The sequence below is a fragment of the Heptranchias perlo genome, chromosome 4 (assembly GCF_035084215.1).
Source record: "Heptranchias perlo isolate sHepPer1 chromosome 4, sHepPer1.hap1, whole genome shotgun sequence".
Classification (NCBI taxonomy): domain Eukaryota; kingdom Metazoa; phylum Chordata; class Chondrichthyes; order Hexanchiformes; family Hexanchidae; genus Heptranchias; species Heptranchias perlo.
In genome coordinates, this window is record NC_090328.1 from 44997146 (window position 1) to 45018957 (window position 21812).

The following is a 21812-nucleotide window of genomic DNA, read 5'->3' on the forward strand; positions in this document are numbered from 1 at the left end:
TTCAGATGGCATCTTCTTCGATGTCAGACTGACCACTTAGCTCAACCACAAGATCTAAAGTAGCAGGCCTGCAACCAGACCTAAAATGGATGATGTTTATATCTGCTGCCGGTGGAACAGCCAAAAAGCTCTTTTTGCCTGGTGCTTGCCTGCTATTGGAGGCAACCTTTTGAGATTAGAGTTAATGCAATTATTGGGCACAACAAAGGGAACATTACTCTGCATCAAAAATGATAGTTTCTACAGTGTTCTTTGGCGGTAGCATGCCCCTGACAATAACATAACAGAATGCAAGCCTGGCATTAGAAGGAGAAACAGCCATGTTTTTGGCCACTGAAGGCTCAATCTTCGCTTACAGACCAGTGAAGCAGTTTTATGCTTGCTGGCCTGTATGGACCTTCCCCGGTCATTGGGTAAGAGATGGCTGCCAGTTATGTGTATCAATATTACCAACCATGACTTTAAAACAACTGCATGTGCGCATGTAGAAACTGTCTTGCAAAATAAACAGGGCAGTTTCTATTAAACCTGGTTCTAAGAAGCAGTGTTGCAGAACTACTTCCTGAAACAGTTCTGAAATGTAAGTGTACCATACTGTCAGCCTGGTGATCAAGTACATCAGAGATCATGGTATATCAGTGTTACAGCGGATCATTACTGTAACATGCAGTTTCTCCCTCAGTTAACTCTTGTTTCACAGTGGAATGAACCCATGTGAATTGGCAATCCAGAATAAAACAGGTTCCTATCCTTATCCCTAACAAAAAGCATGATTTGTGCATTAAGTTGCTCCTTGCAACTACACACCATATGAGCAGAGAATCCCCTGAAGTAGAGGGTGAAGTTACATTGGTCCAGACTGACTTCTGCACTGTTCTGGTGATGTGATTTTATTTCAACAGCAGTACATTTAAGTCAAACTGTCTCAGCCATAAGATATTTTTAAAATAATAGCAATTGGCTGAAAGTTGAACATAGGTGAAAAATCCTTTACTTCATCACAAAAAAAGCTGTTTTTGCAAACAATGTGACAGAATTTTATCACTAATATAATTCAGTTATAATTATACAGAAAGCATATTGCAGTGTATAGCAAAATTACAATTCAGATATTAGTCAACTGAAACTAATGAACTGCTATTGGAAAAACTGTAGACAATTAAGTACATATAAGATCATGGGCCCGATTTTAGCAGGGGTGCGGGTTCGCGGCGGGTGGGCAAGCGGGCGCGTGGGTAACGCGCCCGGTGAAATTAGTGGGTTTCCCGCGCGATCGTAGCAGGCAACGCACTAATTGGAGCCACTTACCTGCTCCTCCGGGTTCCCCGCTGCTGGTCTGCGCGTCGGGCGGGCTGCGCATGCGCAGTAAGATCTGTCAGCTGGAGGCGCTCTATTTAAAGGGGCAGTCCTCCACTGACAGATGCTGCAACAAATAGCAAAGATGACTGCATGGAGCAGCCCAGGGGGAAGACTGCTCCCAGTTTAATGATGCCTCACCCCAGGTATCAATACATGGGGTGAGGAGGAGGGGGAGGACAGAGATTTTCTACCCGGCGGGCGGGAGGAAGCGGCCTGCCTCTGCCACCAGGAAGGCCTGGCTCGAGGTGGCAGAGGTCACCAGCGCCACCAACATATCGCCCACCTGCACACAGTGCAGGAGGCGGTGCAATGACCTCAGTAGGTCAGCCACAGTGAGTACACGTAGTCTTTACCCTACACTCCGTCTGCCACATCACTGCCCCCACCCCACATCTCCTTCTGCACTGCCAACACTACTCTGTCACATCACCCCTCATACCCACTCGAACCCCATCCTCATCTTACCTGCACCTACTCACCTCGCCAGTACTCACCCCACCACTACCACTCAACCCAATCCTCATACAATCTCATGGCTCTATCCCATACTCACCCTCTCGTGCATCTCTCTCACGGCCAGCCTCACTCAACCTGCCACCACCTGTGCTGCAGCCACAGGGCATGCATCACATATGTGCAGTAGGCAGCGTAAGGCAAACGTGTCGTGAGCATGAAGGGGATGCACAAGGGCGTTTGAGGGTTTGTCATGGTTGTTACTTATATTGAATTTCAGAACAACTCATATCACACATTATATTGGCACCACTACTGCCATGTCTTCGCGAATCCTGTCCGGTTTGTGCAATAATGCCCGCTCCTGGGTATCACTATGAGAACCCACCACTGATGCCACACATTGTGTCACTGCAGAGTGGGTGTAGGTGTATTTGCAGGGCTCTTCTGCGCAGACGACTGAGAGACATCGGCGATGTCCCCGGTTGCACCCTGGAAGGCTGCGGAAGAGAAGTTCGGCAGGGCAGTGGTGACTTTGACAGCGACAGGTAGGAAGATGGTGCACGGGCCAGCAAGGAGCAGCTCGGCATGAAAGAGGCTGCAGATGTCCACGGCTACATGTCGAGTGACTCTGAGCCTCCGTGTGAACTGCTGCTTAGAGAGGTCCAGGAGGCTGAGCCTCGGTCTGTGGAACCTGTGGCGAGGGTAGTGCCCTCTGCGACGCATCTCTCTCTGCGGTAGCCCTCCCTCCTGCTGTACAGGTGGATGTGTCACAGCACTCTGTTGTGGAGCTCCACGTGTCAGAGGTGGACGGAGTGGCCGGCGAGGATGGTGAGGCTGGTGATGCTGTTCGCCCTCCGAAGAGGTCATGACCGCAGCTATGGCGGCCCCCATCCGCAAGATGTACATCTGAGGGGGTCCGCAAGGTAGGTACATGTCTCCGGACCCCGGGGTAAGTGTGCAGGTTGGTGACTTTGATTGTCAGGAGGAGGGTGGTGGAGGCCAAACTTTGTCCCAAGTGACAGAGTGGCCCCCTCCCCCCCCCGTCAAATGGACCTTTGCAGCTGCCACAGGCTGACAGCTGCAACACGTCCATTCGATCTGGGAGCGTTTCCCCCAGTGTGGGAAACAGTCCCATGTTGATCCAAAATCACACACAGTCCCTTAATCAGGTTAGTTAATGACCTGAAATAGCAAAGTAAATACACTCAAGTGGCATCCCGCTGGCTTTAATTGCCTGCGGGATTCCCACCAGCGGGGGCTGCGCGCGCACGCCGGCACGTCAGCGGGGAACCCGGAAATGGGCAGGATCGAGGCGCGGTCCGGTCGGGATCCTGGATTTTACGATTTTTGAGGCCCCCCCGCCGAGAACGCACCCGATAGCGGGTGCTGAAATCGGGCCCCATATGTTTTCAGAATATATATGTAATTATATGTAATCTAGTTTAAATAGTGTTGTTGAATAAAGAAACAATTTTGTTTACAACTCATTTATTATGTTTTATTGGGATTTGCTACTAACTAAAAGCATTTGTGCCTCCTTGTCTAACCCCTAGCTGATAGCAGGCGCTGCCTCAAGCCAATACACACCTAATTGCTTGATAAAAAGACCGTTTCCCTACCTCATTGAGTTGGATGATGTGATAAATTTGCCTCAGGTATTCACTGCCACCTGGCTGGTGGCAGATATCCAGCACCGTCATGCTTATTTTCTGCTTCGTCAATTCAGCCAAACTGCCTTTCTCCTGTGCGACTGAACCTTCGTCTGTGAGAAATGTACTGCAAGAACAGGGAAAAAATACCAATTATTTCATACACTTTTAAGATTAATGACAAAAAATGTAACTTTCCATTTCTCTCTTAAAAATAACTTGATTAAATGTGCAATGTACTAAAGTTAACGGTGCCACGAAAAATTCTTTAGTGCATGTTCAAAAGTACATAGAAGAGGATCAACAAATATGGCTCCAGCACTTAGTCCCCGTGCATTTCATTAAAATTCCTGCAACTTTCATATCTTGTGTTAATATAAACAAAGAACATTTGGATTTAAAACTAATTTTATTGAGGTGACATACAATCAGGTAGGATTTCACTGACAATGCAAATGTTTTCAATTACATGCCAGCTTCAGCCTCTGATTCCACACAAGCAGATTGGATCCATTATAATGGCTGCTTGTTCTGGTGTTGAGGGTGGCAATGAAACAGCACATAAATTCATTTGCCTCTTCATTCACATATGCCAAACATATGCATAGATTGGAATGCTCTACTGATACATTTTATTGTAGTCGTCAGAAGAAATCAAGTACTGATGGCTCTTTAGAATGTGATATTTTCTTTAAATATGTATTGTACTATGTGGTGCAAAAACAGTTCTAAGTAGTTAGCTATCAGTTACACTGCAGCCACCAAGCCCTTATTCCTCTGTGAGCCTATTGCTTGGAGTTCGACTTAGCTGAAATGAATCCAAGTTTGAATAATGCCAGGAACTTTATACTACATTTCTGGTAGCAATTTTATAAAGACAACAGCATATCACCACCCCCAAAAGTATAATATTAAGTAAAAGATTATTCTCTTTGGAAAAGGGAGAGAGTAAGTATTCGGAATTTGCAGATTATATCAAAAGGGAGATTGCTAGATTTCTGTTGCAGGAGAATGTAGAGGGGTATATTGTATGTTAAAGTCTAGGAGAAAATTAATATAGATGAAGTTGAGATTATAAGGCCTGAAGAATACCACTTATGCATTAGACGTACATAGCTCAATAAGACAAATGTCCTTCAAGTTTATATTTTATTTAATTTTTCCAATATGGGTCATTGGAGGATCTTTTACTTAAAGTTCATTTTATAAATCCACTGATTGTTTTCTACAGTTATAATGCTATCTTTCTATATAACTGCCAAAAGTAACAGAAATTTTAAATATTAGTAACTTCTTTTTTTATTAAATGAAAGAATCCAACTGGAGTATTCAATTTTTGTTCTCACCAAGACAAGATATGCCTAAAACGTGGAAACTCTTGTCTATTTTGCCTTCAGTGACAGACAGCTCTCGGGAATGCATGGATTACATAAAAATTATAACATGGAAACAGGTCATTTGGCTCAACCAGTCCACGTTGGTGTTCACACAACCAGTAGTCCTAATCCCATGTGCCAACCCTGTTTCCATATCCTTTTATCTCCCTATCCTTCAACCAGCTATCCAACTTATTCTTAAATGTTGACACGGTCTCTGCTTCAATCATTACCTCCGGTAGTGCATTCCACAGCCTCACAACCACCTGTGTAAAAATGTTGCTCCTGCACTGTCCTTGCATTTAGGGGCTGAGCTTCACATTAGGTGGACATCGGGTGGACAAAAATTGCACTGCCTGCCCAAAATGCTTGGCGAGAGGCCTAAGCCAGTTTGATTGCTGGGCTTCATTTAAATTGCACTCATAGGCAGTTTGCCAATTGGTGGGAGTGGGGGGAGGGAATCCAGCAGCTCCTCTGGAGCTGAGCTGGAAGTTGGGTGTTAAAGGATGGAGGAGGCAATTGCCAGGGGGGTGGGGGTGTTGAAGGGGCATGGGTGGGCCAGCAGCAGGTGGGAAGAATTTTGTGAGTCCAGGAAGAGCAACAACAACTTGCAGTTATATAGCACCTTTAATGTAGTAAAACATCCCAAGGCACTTCACAGGAGCAATTATCAAACAAAATTTGACACTGAGCCACATAAGGAGATATTAGGACAGGTGACCAAAAGCTTGGTCAAAGAGGTAGGTTTTAAGGAGCATCTTAAAGGAGGAGAGAGAGGTAGAGAGGCAGAGAGGTTTAGGGAAGGAGTTCCAAAGATTAGGGCCTGGGCAGCTGAAGATACGGCCATCAGCGGTAGAGAGATGAAAATCAGGAATATGCAAGAGGCCAGAATTGGAGGAGCGCAGATATCTTAGAGGATTGTAGGGCTGGAGGAGGTTACAGAGATAGGGAAGGGCGAGGCCACGGAGGGATTTGAAAACTAGGATGAGAATTTTAAAATTGAGGCCTTTTCAGACCAGGAGCCAATCTAGGTCAGCAAGCACAGGAACGATGGGTGAACAGGACTTGGTGCAAGTTAGGATACAGGTAGCAGAGTTTTGGATAAACTCAAGTTTACAGAGGGTGCAAGGTGGGAGGCCGGCCTGTACAGCATTCCTGGTCTTTCCTGTTTTGCATATCACAAGTTGGCTACCGCTGAAAACAAGCAGACACCTAGGCCACCCATGTGAAGGCCTCAGTGAAAATGTCAGCGGTCAGTTTGCCAGTGGGAATGGTGCGCTAAGTTCAGCCATGCGATTTTCAGAACTCTATCGCCCAGTTCCCGCTCGGCAGAGCCTGTGAAAATTGGCCCCTTAATTTTATATCTTTGTCCCTCGTTCTAGGCATCTTAATCACTGGAAATAGTCTGTTTCTATATACCCTGTCCATTCCCTTCATAATTTTAATCACTTCTAGCACATCACCCGTAATCTCCTCTGTTCTAATGAAAACAGCTCCAGACAGGCGTTTCTGTGGCCGTAAACGTGACTCCAGGATGGTTTGTTGCCTCCCTGGTGCCAGGGTCATGGATGTCACTGAGCGGCTACAGGGCATTCTCAAGGGGGAGGGTGAGCAGGCAGAGGTCGTGGTCCACATTGGGACCAACGACATAGGTAGGAAGGGAGATGAGGTCCTGCATCAAGAATTTAGGGAGCTAGGTAGCAGATTAAAGAGCAGGACCTCAAAGGTTGTAATCTCTGGATTACTCCCAGTGCCACGGGCTAGTGAGTATAGAAATAGGAGGATAGAACAGATGAATGCGTGGCTAAAGAGTTGGTGCAGGAGGGAGGGTTTCAGTTTCCTGGATCACTGGGCCTGCTTCTGGGGAAGGTGGGACTTGTACAAGTCGGACGGGTTGCACCTGAACCAGAGCGGGACAAATATCCTTGCGGGGAGGTTTGCTAGCACTGTTGGGGGGGGTTTAAACTAACTTGGCAGGGGGATGGGATACAGAGTGGAGCTACAATAGGGGGTGATGTGCAGCCAAATATAGAGAAAAAAAACAAATCAGCTTGGAAGACAGGGCAAATATGTGAGGGCAAGGCTGGATGGCATCTATTTTAATGCAAGGAGTCTTGCGAATAAGGTGGATGAACTGAAGGTGTTGATAAACACATGGGAGTATGATATTGTTGCTGTCACAGAGACATGGTTGAGGGAGGGGCAAGACTGGCAGCTCAATATTCCGGGGTACAGAATCTTCAGGCGAGACAGAGGGGGAGGTATAAGAGGAGGGGGGGTCGCAATATTAATTAAAGAATCAATTACTGCCATAAGGAGGGATCATATATTAGCAGGTTCCTCTAATGAGGCCATATGGGTGGAGCTTAAAAACAAAAAGGGGGCAAGCACTTTGATGGGAGTGTACTATAGACCCCCAAACAGTCAGGGGGAGATAGAGGAACAGATATGTAGGCAAATCTCAGAAAATTGTGCAAATAATAGGGTAATAATAGTGGGGGATTTCAACTTCCCCAATGTTAACTGGGATACTCAGAGTGTAAAAGGCTTAGAGGGTACAAAATTCTTAACGTGCATCCAGGAGAGCTTTTTGAGCCAGCATGTAGAAAGTCCTACAAGAGAGGGGGCGGTACTGGACCTAATTCTAGGGAATGTGGCCGGCCAAGTGGAAGAAGTGCTAGTAGGTGAGCACTTTGGTGAGAGTGACCATAATTCGGTGAGATTTAAGGTGGTCATTGAAAAGGACAGGGAGGGGCCGGAAATAAAGGTTCTAAATTGGGGGAAGGCCAAAATGGACTGGGATCAGCTGCTTGTAGGAAAATCCGCATCGGAGCAATGGGAGTCTTTCAGAAGGGAGATTGAGACCATACAATGGCAACATGTTCCCGTAAAGGTCAAGGGTGGTTCCAAGAACTCCAGGGAACCTTGGATGTCAGGGGATATACGAGAATGGATTAGGAAAAAAAGGAGGGCTTTTGGCAGATACAAAAGGCTAAAGACGGAGGAAGCCCAAGAGGAGTACAAAAAGTGCAGGGGGATACTTAACAAAGAAATTAGGAGATCAAGGAGGGGCCATGAAATAACACTGGCGAGCAAAATAAAGGAAAATCCTAAGATGTTTTATAAGTATATTAAGGGTAAGAGGATGACGAGGGAAAAAATAGGGCCCATTAGGGACAAAAATGGCAATCTGTGTGTGGAGCCGGCAGATGTAGGAGGGGTTCTAAATGAATTTTTTGCATCTGTTTTCACTATGGAGAAGGACGATGTAGACATAGAAATACGGCAGGGGGACTGTGATATACTCGAACATATTAATATCGAGCGGGAGGAGGTATTGGCGGTTTTAGCAGGCCTAAAAATGGATAAATCCCCAGGCCCGGACGAAATGTATCCCAGGCTACTGTGTGAGGCAAAGGAGGAGATTACGGGGGCTCTGACACATATATTCAGAACCTCTCTGGCCACAGGGGATGTGCCAGAGGACTGGAGAACCGCTAATGTAATACCATTATTCAAGAAGGGGAGTAGGGAAAAACCGGGGAACTACAGGCCAGTGAGCCTAACATCAGTGGTAGGAAAATTATTGGAAAAAATTCTGAAGGACAAAATTAGTCTCCACTTGGAGAAGCAAGGATTAATCAGGGATAGTCAACATGGCTTTGTCAAGGGAAGATCATGTCTGACTAATTTGATTGAATTTTTTGAGGGGGTGACTAGGCGTGTGGATGAGGGTAACCCAGTAGATGTGGTATACATGGATTTCAGTAAGGCCTTCGATAAAGTCCCCCACAGGAGACTGGTCAAGAAGGTACGAGCCCATGGAATCCAGGGTGCCTTGGCACTTTGGATACAAAACTGGCTTAGTGGCAGAAGGCAGAGGGTGATGGTCGAAGGTTGTTTTTGTGACTGGAAGCCTGTGGCCAGTGGGGTACCACAGGGATCGGTGCTGGGTCCCTTGCTGTTTGTGGTCTACATTAATGACTTGGATATGAATGTAAAAGGTATGATCAGTAAGTTCGCTGATGATACAAAGATTGGTAGGGTGGTAAATAGCGAGGAGGATAGCCTCAGTCTGCAGGACGATATAGATGGGTTGGTCAGATGGGCGGAACAGTGGCAAATGGAATTTAACCCGGAAAAGTGAGAGGTGATGCACTTTGGAGGGACTAACAAGGCAAGGGAATACACAATGAATGGGAGGACCCTAGGCAAGACAGAGGGTCAGAGGGATCTTGGTGTGCAAGTTCACAGATCCCTGAAGGCGGCGGAACAGGTAGATAAGGTGGTAAAGAAGGCATATGGGATACTTGCCTTTATTAGCCGAGGCATAGAATATAAGAGCAAGGAGGTTATGATGGAGCTGTATAAAACACTGGTTAGGCCACAGCTGGAGTACTGTGTGCAGTTCTGGTCACCGCACTACAGGAAGGATGTGATCGCTTTGGAGAGGGTGCAGAGGAGATTCACCAGGATGTTACCAGGGCTGGAGCGCTTCAGCTATGAAGAGAGACTGGGAAGATTGGGTTTGTTTTCCTTGGAGCAGAGGAGGCTGAGGGGGGACATGATTGAGGTGTACAAAATTATGAGGGGCACAGATAGGATGGATACTAAGGAGCTTTTTCCCTTCGTTGAGGGTACTATAACAAGGGGACATAGATTCAAGGTAAAAGGCGGGAGGTTTAGAGGGGATTTGAGAAAGAACTTTTTCACCCAGAGGGTGGTTGGAGTCTGGAACTCACTGTCTGAAAGGGTTGTGGAGGCAGGAACCCTCACAACATTCAAGAAGCATTTGGATGAGCACTTGAAATGCCATAGCATACAAGGCTACGGACCAAATGCTGGAATATGGGATTAGAGTAGACAGGGCTGATGGCTGGCGCGGACACGATGGGCCGAAGGGCCTCTATCCGTGCTGTATAACTCTATTCAAGTCTTTCTTCGTATTTGAATGCAATACTGGGCTCTCTTTAATTTGTCTTGACAATATTCTTCAACCTTAAACTCAGAAATCAAATCTGTACAGCACTTCTCTTCCTAAGGATTTCATTTTTGGGTTTCTCAAAGTTGACACTGACAAATTTGGTGCTGTCAGTTGTTGAAGACCTTGAATTCTATCCTCTGGGGTGAGTTTTAACTGACATCTCCAGGGATTTAAGGGCAGCAATTAAAACTACTATTTTAATGTATCTTATCTCAGTCTTACATTATATTGACCCTTCTTAGATAAACATAAAATGAAGATTTTCTGTTGCCTTGCTTCTTTCTTAAAAAACATGTTTACAACATGCTACAAGGAATACGTTCCTCAATATTGTTTCTCCATAAAGTGTAAATTTTGGCTACAGACGCCAACTGGAGGTTGAAGAATTCCATCAACAGTTTGACATACTTGTGCAAAAACACATAGCAGTTTCTGTCTTTGTTACCTATAATGGCAAAACCTCACTTGACACAAAATGTTGGCTGGAAGGACATTTGTATGATCAAAACTTGCATAAGAAATAGCACCTCAATTTTCCAGAAAACAGATACCTACTACTCAACAAATGTATACGAGAAGTACCTTCAAAGTCCACTACGAGACATCCATTTCTATTGCAGGAGTTGTTAAATAGGTACTTTGAAGGCTGAACTTCAACTGGAATTCAGTCTGCAACAGGGAACATAAGAAATAGGAACAGGAGTAGGCCATCTGGCCCCTCGAGCCTGCTCCGCCATTCAACAAGATGATGCCTGATCTTCTACCTCAACGCCATTTTCCTCCACATCCCCATATCCCTTGATGCCTTTAATATTTAGAAATCTATCGATCTCTGCTTTGAATGTGCTCAATGACTGAGCCTCCACAGCCCTCTGGGGTAGAGAATTCCTAAGATTCACCACCCTCTGAGTGAAGAAATTTCTCCTCATCTCGGTCCTAAATGGCCTACCCTTTTTTTCTGAGACTGTGACCCCCTGGTTCTAGATTCCCCAGCCAGGGGAAATATCCTCCTTGCATCTACCCTGTCAAGCCCTGTAAGAATTTTGTATGTTTCAATGAGATCACCTCTCATTCTTCTAAACTCTAGAGAATACAGGCCTAGTCTACTCAATCTCTCCTCATACGACAATCCCGCCATCCCAGGAATCAGTACGATGTGGAGATGCCGGTGATGGACTGGGGTGGACAAATGTAAGGAATCTTACAACACCAGGTTATAGTCCAACAGTTTGTTGGACTATAACCTGGTGTTGTAAGATTCCTCACAGGAATCAGTATGGTGAACCTTCGTTGCACTCCCTCTATGGCAAGTATATCCTTTCTTAGGTAAGGAGACCAAAATTGTACACAATACTCCAGGTGCGGTCTCACCCAGGCCCTATATAATTGCAATAAGACACCTTTACTCCTGTACTCAAATCCTCTTGTAATAAAGGCCATCATTCCATTTGCCTTCCTAATTGCTTGCTGCAACTGCATGTTAGCTTTCAGTGACTCATTGCAAGGACATCCAGGTCCCTTTGAACATCAACATTTCCCAATCTCTTACCATTTAAAAAATACTCTGCATTTCTACTTTGCACTTTTTCCTACCAAAGTGGATAACTTCACATTTTTCCACATTATATTCCATCTGCCATGTTCCTGTCCACTCACTTAGCCTGTCCATATCGCGTTGAAGCCTCTTTGCATCCTCCTCACAATTCACATTCCCACCTAGTTTTGTGTCATCAGCAAACTTGGAAATATTACATTTGGTCCCCTCATCCAAATCATTGATATAGATTGTGAAGTGTACATCTCCCCAAAAGAGTGTGTGATAACAGAATATTAAACGGATCTGCTTTTCTGAAAGGATAGAAGAACATAAGAAACAGGAGCAGGAGTAGGCCATACGGCCCTCGAGCCTGCTCTGCCATCCAATAAGATCATGGCTGAAGATCTTCTACCTCAACTCCACTTTCCTGCCCTGTCCCCATATCCCTTGATTCCCTTAGTGTCTAAAAATATATAATATAGGCCCATTCTACTCAATCTCTCCTCACAGGACAACCCTCTCACCCCAGGAATCAATCTAGTGAACTTTTGTTGCACCCCCTCTAAGGCAAATATATCCTTCCTTAGGTAAGGAGACCAAAACTGTACACAGTACACCACGTTTGGTCTCACCAGAGCCCTATATATTTGCAGCAAGACCTCCTTATTCTTATTCTCCAAACCCCTTACAATAAAGGCTAACATGCCATTTACCTTCCTAATTGCTTGCTGTGACTGCATGTTAACTTTCTGTGATTCATGTACAAGGACACCCAAATCCCTCTGAATACCAACCTTTCTTACCTCACCTTTTAAAAAATATTCTGCTTTTCTATTCTTCCTACCAAAGTGGATAATTTCACATTTCCCTACATTATACTCCATCTGCCACCTTCTCGCCCACTACACTTAACATGTCTATACCCCTTTGCAGCCTTTTTGCATCCTCCTCACAGCTTACTTTCCCACCTAGCTTTGTATCATCAGCAAACTTGTACTCATTACACTCCCCTCATCTAAGTCATTGATAGATATTGTAAACAGCTGATGCCCAAGCACTGATCCTTGTGGCACCCCACTGCCAATCTGAAAATGACCCATTTATTCCTACTCTCTGTTTTCTGTGCATTAAACAATCCACAATCCATGCTAATATATTACCCCCAATCCCATAAGCCGTAATCTTGTGTAACAATCTCTTGTGTGGCACCTTATCGAATGCCTTTTGAAAATCCAAATATACTACATCCACTGGTTCCCTCTTATCTATCCTGCTAGTTACACCCTCAAAAAACTCTAATAGATTTGCCAAACATGATTTCCCTTTCATAAAATCATGTTGACTCTGCCTAATCATATTATGATTTTCTAAGTGCCCTGTAACTACGTCCTTAATAGTAGATTCTAGCATTTTCCCTAGTTCTGGTGTCAGGCTAACTGGCCTATAGTTCCGTGTTTTCTCTCTCCTTCCATTCTTGAATGGCAGGGTTACATTTGCTACCTTCCAATCCACGGGGAACGTTCTAGAATCTAGGGAATTCTGGAAGATCAAAGCCAATGCATCCACTATCTCTGCTGCCACCTCTTTTAAAACTGTAGGATGTAGGCCACAGAGTCCAGGGGATTTGTCAGCTTTTAGTCCCATTAATTTCTCCAGTACTTTTTCTTTACTAATCTTAAGTTCACTACTCTCATTAGACCTTTGGTTCCCTACTATTTCCGGTATGTTTTTTGTGTCTTCTAGTGTGAAGACAGATATAAAATATTTGTTTATCGTCTCTGCCATTTCCTTATTCCCCATTATAATTTCTCCTGTCTCTGCCTTTCATATATTGTTATTTCTCTAAGTCCACAAGCAGCCTTGTGGATACTTGAAATGTCAGGTTTCTTGCTCATTAAAGACCTGCTTGGAAGACATATCTGACAGGTCTGTTTCCAGCCAGCTGCTATTGAGCTGAGTGGCAATCAGCATCCTCCCACTCCTGGATGTTGATCCCAGCACTCAAACATAATTCAAATGCTCAGTACCCTTTGTTTTTTTTTAAACAGTACTTCTAGAAAAAGAACTTCATTTGAAGAGTACTTTTCTCCTCCCAAGAATGACATTTTAGGTATTTTCGACATCCACTCACCTGAATATTTGGAAAGTACGTAGCTTCTCTAGACTAGGTGAGGAAAACGAGTATTAAAAAGTTGTTGTATTATGACATATTTGCTTTTTGTTGATCTTATAGTTAATTAAACACTTCAGTGAATAAAAATAGTTTTACATATTGGGACATTGGGACATTGACCATAAGCAAGACCTGATCTTAACAGAGCTCCAATTAAATAGTTTGTACTATAGTACATTTAGTACATTTTCTTTGAATATAAGAATTAAAATTACATATTGTTGCTTTCTAAGATGAACTTGAAATAAAATTTCAATAGTGGTGCAAGAACTGCAATCTAACATTACAGATTACAATTGGACTTTAGGAAGTGGGGTTTCAGGAAGATTGATCTTTTGGTGAATTTTTTGGTCATTGAGGTGAAGGATGTTGGCTAAGTAGAATAGAATATATCTTGGTTTTTCTATCCACTGTCCAACAACATGCCTGAAACCAGAATCATAAGAGTAACTCAAAAAAGCAGTGTGGATTCCTGCCTCCAAAAAATCTTACTTAGAATCATGGGCTGGGCAAAGAAAGGAGTCTGTGATCAAACCTACGGCTCAGCGGAGAAAAGACGGTGCTAATCCACCATACCACCACTGCACCACCGAGCTCCCAAAGCTTTCAAATTTTTATTTCACACTCCATGAGGGAAAATTTCCTGTTTGCTATTTATAGTGATATGCTAAATGTTCTTTACACATTGGGCTGGGTTTTCCTGTGAAAATAATGGCGAGGTTAACAGGGCTTACTGTTATTTCTATGCATCTGGTACAGCAATTCCCGCGACTGCACACGCGTAGTCAAACGTGGAAATCTGAAAGTTGCTATACCAGATGCGACTCTCCTTCATAAACTCCGTGAGAACGACATCTCGCTGGCTGGATCCCCATTCAAATGAATGGAACAGCGTCAAGTTCCTGCACTGACCTGATAGCTACGAACTAATCTCGCCACAAAAAGTCTAAGCACACTTTTAATGGCATGGCAAGTCTTGATGACTGCCAAACAACCTCTCTGGCACTAAAAGTTAACTTTAACAAGTGTGGAGTCTCATTCCTTCACATTTTAATTATTGGACATTTTTTAAAAATATATTTTTTTTTTACTTTTTCTTTCTGTCTCATTTATCTCTGTCTCTTAATTCAATATTTCTTGCCCTTTATTTTGCTTTCTGTACCCGATTGGACATTGAATTCATTATTCTAACTTACACTTCTGACTGGTTCTGACTGTGCTGCTTGTTAACATGCTTCAATCTGATTGGTTAAGGGGATTCACAGCTGCTTGCCCCATTCACACAGTTCCTGGATGCCCGGGAGAGGGCGCCCTGTTGGATTGAGTGCCCCACGAGAGGAAGTTGCCATGCAAAAGCCCATGTAAATTCTGTGGGCAAGTGCAAGTCTAACCAATGGTGGGCGCCATTCGCAGCTCACAGGAAAATCCAGCCCATTATGATTTTGATTCAACTAGTGAATGTTGGAAATCTTCCCCCTTTGTTCTGGAATCCACTCCAGCAAAGATTTGCATCAATTATGGCTGTTCACATTCAAACTTGGAATAAATGCAGCTGAGGCCCTTTGGATATCAGTCTGAGCTCTGCAACATTTACAAAATTCAGAGTTTTGGACCTTTCAAATTGCATAATGCAGACATGGAACTAGAATGCCTTGTGTGGTGACAGGGACTCTCAGCAAAGGGTCAGAATTATCATGTTCAAAAATAATAAAATCCTGAGCAACTTTAACAATCAGCAAGTTTTAATATACTTCCCTAAATGTTGCACTCATGTTATAAGGAACATGATCAAATTCTTAACTCTAATGATTCACTGAACACTCACATTGCAATACAATATGGAAGTTCACCAGAAGTCAAAATTTAAAATGAAAAATAAAGCTAAAGCTGGATCATTGGATGCCAACTTCATTGTAACTGTGCTGTCTAGTTCACAAAGCTGAACTGTAATAAATTAATACAAAAATTTGTTAACAAGCATTCTTTTTTTTTCTTCATTTGGATCTGCAACTATTCAGATTTTCCAGCATTTTTTCTCTTCATTTTCTATTATCCAGTTTCCATAATATTTCTAGTCACTGGATGGTAGCTTGAGAGGGGTTGAGGTATAAAATTTATGAAATTTTCTGATTAACATACTGTTACTTGTCAGAGTTATTTGAAGTGGACATTATAAATGGGTTCAAAAAGGCAATTAGATGTATTTCTGGATGTGGGGTTGAAACCCATTAAAAAGGGACAGAATAGATCCTCCAATGGCTTAGTTGGTAAAGAACAGAAAGAACTTGCATTTATGTAGCACCCTTCACAACCTCAGGATGTCCCAAAGCACCTCACAGTTAATGAGGTACTTTTGAAGTATAGTTAGGCAGCAAATGTGGCACCCAAGTCTCAAAAACCGCAACATATAACAAAATTATACAGGCCAGAAAGTCCCAGGCTTGATTCCAGGGCTGCGCTGAGTTAGTTGATCTCAGGAGAAATAGTCATGTGTCATGTTTCATCACTCTGAGTCAAATGATCTAATAAAGCAAACTTGTTTATACCTGATTGTTTGATGCTGTAGCATAAACTTCAAAAGTGAAGAAGTCTACAGCCTATTAACTAATTACCTCAGCGAAGGTGAGAAATATTCCTAAAGTTTAGAATTAAATGTGGGAACTGGGTGACACAACAGGCATGATTTTAACATTGAAAAACAAGTGAGTTGGGAGCAGGGGAGCATTCAAAATCTCAACCATTTCAGACCCGCCCCCAACCCACCCATTTCCGGTTTTTACCAGGCCGGGACGAGAGGCAGGCGACCAACCCGCTCCCAGGAGGCGGGTTGGTGACTAAAACCTTTCAAGGAGGCTGTGGGCCTTCATTTTTGCAGAATTTGCAATTTCAACCCCTGGGGGCTGGGATTCCCGGGCCTTCTCCTTCACGTCACGTGAAAGGAGGCAAGAAGGCCTGAAACTGCAGGTAAGTGCCTTTCTGGCACAGCTTGTGGGCCCGGAGGAGCAGGAGAGCTTCCCCCAGACCCAACAAGCCTATCTGCAATGACCCCCAACGATCGTGGACGCGTCCCCCCCACAACGATCGTGGACCACTGCGATGACCCTCGACACCACTAATCCCTGACCCCCCCCAATGATCGCGGACCCCTGAAACCTCCCCAATGATCACGGACCCCCGTGATGACCTCCGACGGCCCCCGCAATGATCGTGGACCCCCACAATGACCCATGACCCCCCCAAATGATAACGGACCCCCGCGATGACCCCCAATGATCGCAGACCCCCGATCCCGACAACCCCCCCATGACTGACCCCCGATCCCTCCCCCATGACTGACTCCCCCCCGTGACCCCCATACCCACCGCTGCCCCCGTGCCATCCACACCCATCAGTGCCACGTGCCCACCTATTTCCCCGCCCCATCCAAAGGCTTACCTGAAGACTTACCTGAACATGTCCTCTCCCTGGCTGCTCTCCCGTCCGACTGAGACCAGCCTGTCAATCAGGCCAGTCAGTCGGATGGCAAACCGACAAAAAAAAACACGTCTTTACGTCAAAATCATAAGGACGTCCAGGAAACCCATACTTCTGGGTCAAAATCATGCCCAATGTGTTGAAACACAGCCCTTTCCATTAGCCAGGATGGAGTGATGAGCTGAAAGCGTGTTCTCTTTGATGGCTATTAAGGATCATCAGTAGAATGAATATAGGTAGTCTTAGATTAGTTCCCAGTTACATCAAAACTACAACTAAAATTTAGCCTAAATTAGTTATTTTGCCGTAAGAATTGAAAACGTGGACAATTGAAGATGCTCTCCTGAGATTAGGATTTGAGACTTGGGGAGCATAGACAATTTCCTTGTATTACATCTAACCTATACTATGCCTGGTCTGAGAATACCGAATGCTTTCAGTAGATGTGAAGTGAAAAAATATTTTTGTTTTCTAACATGGCCAGTTCGCAGCGTGCGCGCACGCACACACACACACAAAAAATTCACCGACTGTCATTTGATGACTTGCCATTTGTTAAGATGTTCGCCTTGCGCCACTATTCCTGTACATCGGAGTTCCAGTAAAAGTTGACACTTAAACATATCAATTATATTTTTTGTAAGTCTTCTTAGTTCCCACCTGGATCAGTAGACTAAAATATGGTTAGGTAGAGTGTTCCACCCTGGAGAAACATGGGACAGGGATCTCTTCTATACCATGTGGGTAAGAATTAACTAGGCCAAATCATGGGATTAATTTTAACTTAGAGTGCAGCAGGGTGCAGGGCAGGATTGAAAGACCCGCTAAGAGTTCTGCATGAGACCAGAACCATTTTAACTCCCAGGCCTCATTTAAATAAAGCAGCACTGTCTCCCGCCCAGAATTGGCGGGAGTGATGTTAGGGCCAGTGGCAAAAACAGAAATTGGATAAGGAGCCCGAGGATTCTGGGGACCCAAAAAAAACAGACCCTGGTATGAAGTTAATGTTGGGGAGGGGGTTTGGCAGCAGATGCCTGCGCTGGGAGAGAGAGACACGGCCAGGCTGGGGAGGCCCAAGGATTCCTCATAGGGCTTGAGGGCGCACTCTGCTCCTCGGTCCACTAGGATTCCATAGAAAAGTAAAATTAAATTATTTACTCTGGTTTGAACCCTGGCGGGCTTCCCAAATCTGTAAATAAAAATGGTGTTGTGGTCCTGATGACATCATTGGGCCATGACATTTAACTGTCAAGTAGGCCCCCGCTCGCCTGGGTAGGGCGGCCCTCCTTTGCCTAATCAGAGGTCAGTTAAGATGGTGGGGGTGGGAATGCGTCAAGAATATGCGAGACCCCCCCCGCACCGTTCCGCTGGGTTGGGGGGGGGGTGGAGTTAAAATCAACCCCCATGTGTTTACATGCATTTGTTAAACTATAATACGGGTACGGTATGCTAGCATAGTGGTTATGTTACTGGACTAGCAATCCATAGGCCTAGACTAATAATTAGGAGTCCTAAGTTCAAATCTCTGCCACAGCAGCTGGGGAATTTAAATTCAATCAATTAAATAAAATTTGGAATTAAAATACTAGTATCAGTAATGGTGACCGGATTGTCGTAAAAACTCATCTGGTTCACTAATGTCCTTTAGGGAAGGAAACCTGCCGTCCTTACCCGGTCTGGCCTATATATGACTCCAGAACCACAGCAATGGTTGATTCTTAACTGCCCTCTGAAATGGCCCAACAAGCCACTCAGTTGTACAATCTCACATCCAAAAAGTCATAGTAAGAATAAAACCGGACGGACCACTAGGCACCGGACACGACAAAGGTAAACCAAGCCCAGTCGACCCTGCAAAGTCCCCCTCACTAACATCTGGGGACTTGTGCCAAAATTGGGAGAGCTGTCCCACAGACTAGTCAAGCAACAGCTTGACATAGCCATACTCACAGAATCATATCTTTCAGCCAACGTCCCAGACTCTTCCATTACCATCCCTGGGTATGTCCTGTCCCACCGTCAGGCCAAACCCACCAGAGGTTGCGGTACAGTGATATACAGTCAGGAGGGAGTGGCCCTGGGAGTTCTCAACATTGACTCCAGACCCCATGAAATCTCTTGGCATCAGGTCAAACATGGGCAAGGAAACCTCCTGCTGATGAATCAGTCCTCCTCCATGTTGAACACCACTTGGAGGAAACACTGAAGGTAGCAAGGGCACAGAATGTACTCTGGGTGGGGGACTTCAATGTCCATCACCATCACCACAACTACTGACTGAGCTGGCTGAGTCCTGAAGCACATAGCTGCCAGACTGGGCCTGCGGCAGGTGGTGAGCGAACCAACACGAGGAAAAAACTTACTTGACCTCGTCCTCACCAATCTACCTGTCGCAAATGCATCTGTCCACGACAGTATTGGTAGGAGTGACCACCGCACAGTCCTCGTGGAGATGAAGTCCCGTCTTCACACTGAGGACACCATCGAACGTGTGGTGTGGCGCTATCACCGTGCTAAATGGGATAGATTCAGAACAGATCTAGCAGCTCAAACCTGGGCATCCATGAGGTGCTGTGGGCCATCAGCAGCAGCAGAATTGTATTCCAGCACAATCTGTAACCTCATGGCCTGGCATATTCCTTACTCTACCATTACAGGGGATCAACCATGGCTCAGTGAGGAGTGTTGAAGAGCATGCCAGGAGCAGCACCAGCCGTACCTAAAAATGAGGTGCTAACCTGGTGAAGCTGCAACCCAGGACTTCATGCAAGCTAAACAGCGGAAGCAACATGTTATAGACAGAGCTAAGCGATTCCACAACCAACGGATCAGATCAAAGCTCTGGAGTCCTGCCACATCCAGTTGTGAATGGTGGTGGACAATTAAACAACTAACGGGAGGAGGAGGCTCTGTAAACATCCCCATCCTCAATGATGGCGGACTCCAGCACGTGAGTGCAAAAGACAAGGCTGAAGCATTTGCAACCATCTTCAGCCAGAAGTGCCGAGTGGATGATCCATCTCGGCCTCCACCCAATATCCCCACCATCACAGAAGCCAGTCTTCAGCCAATTCAATTCATTCCACGTGATCTCAAGAAATGGCTGAGTGCACTGGATACAGCAAAGGCTATGGGCCCAGACAACATCCCAGCTGTAGTGCTGAAGAGTTGTGCTCCAGAACGAGCTGCGCCTCTAACCAAATTGTTCCAGTACAGCTACAACACTGGCATCTACCCGACAATGTGGAAAATTGCCCAGGTATGTTCGGTCCACAAAAAGCAGGACAAATCCAATCCGGCCAACTAACGCCCCATCAATCTACTCTCAATCATCAGCAAAGTGATGGAAGGTGTCGTCAACACTGCTATCAAGCGGCACTTATTCACCAATAACCTGCTCACCGATGCTTAGTTTGGGTTCCGCCAGGACCACTCGGCTCCAGACCTCATTACAGCCTTGGTCCAAACATGGACAAAAGAGCTGTATTCCAGAGGTGAGGTGAGAGTGACTGCCCTTGATATCAAGGCAGCATTTGACCGAGTGTGGCACCAAAGAAGCTCTAATAAAATTGAAGTCAATGGGAATCAGGGGGAAAACTCTCCAGTGGCTGGAGTCATACCTAGCACAAAGGAAGATGGTAGTGGTTGTTGGAGGCCAATCATCTCAGCCCCAGGACATTGCTGCAGGAGTTCCTCAGACTAGTGTCCTAGGCCCAACCATCTTCAGCTGCTTCATCAATAACCTTCCCTCCAACATAAAGTCAGAAATGGGGATGTTCGCCGATGATTGCACAGTGTTCAGATCCATTTGCAACCCCTCAGATAATGAAGCAGTCCGTGCCCGCATGCAGCAAGACCTGGACAACATTCAGGCTTGGGCTGATAAGTGGCAAGTAACATTCGTGCCAGACAAGTGCCAGGCAATGACCATCTCCAACAAGAGAGAGTCTAACCACCTCCTCTTGACATTCAACGGCATTACCATCACCGAATCCCCCACCATCGACATCCTGGGGATCACCATTGACCAGAAACTTAACTGGACCAGCCACATAAATACTGTGGCTACAAGAACAGGTCAGAAGCTGGGAATTCTGTGGCGAGGGACTCACCTCCTGACTCCCCAAAGCCTTTCCCCATCTACAAGGCACCAGTCAGGAGTGTGATGGAATACTCTCCACTTGCCTGGATGAGTGCAGCTCCAACAACACTCAAGAGGCTCGACACCATCCAGGACAAAGCAGCCCACTTGAGTGGCACCTAATCCACCGCCCTAAACATTCACTCTCTTCACCACCGGCACACAGTGGCTGCAGTGTGTACCATCTACAGGATGCACTGCAGCAACTCGACAAGGCTTCTTCAACAGCACCTCCCAAACCTGTGACCTCTATCACCTAGAAGGACAAGAGCAACAGGCACACGGGAACAACACCACCTGCACGTTCCCCTCCAAGTCACACACCATCCTGACTTGGAAATATGTCACCGTTCCTTCATCGTCGCTGGGTCAAAATCCTGGAACTCCCTCCCTAACAACACTGTGGGAGAACCTTCACCACACGGACTGGGGTGGTTCAAGAAGGCGGCTCACCACCACCTTCTCATGGGCAGTTAGGGATGGGCAATAAATGTTGGCCTCGCCAGCGATGCCCACATCCCATGAACGAAAAAAAATAGAACGAATAGTGATGGAAATAATGGTGATGTACACTGAATCCAAATGTAAATGGACACAAGCTTAAAACTAGTCCATCTACTAATAAGTGCTTTTTAAATTAAGTTACTTATGCCTTAAATATAA

General features: G+C 45.2%; 1 protein-coding gene across 5 annotated transcripts in view; it reads right to left on the reverse strand.

The window, feature by feature from the left end:
• kiaa0825 (KIAA0825 ortholog) overlaps positions 1-21812 on the reverse strand; it is a 415583-nt gene that overhangs the window by 213163 nt on the left and 180608 nt on the right. For all 5 annotated transcript variants that reach the window (XM_067982847.1, XM_067982846.1, XM_067982842.1 and 2 more), the window contains one exon: positions 3435-3591. In XM_067982847.1, coding sequence (XP_067838948.1) covers positions 3435-3591 — 157 coding nt within the window. The remainder of the gene's footprint in view (positions 1-3434; positions 3592-21812) is intronic.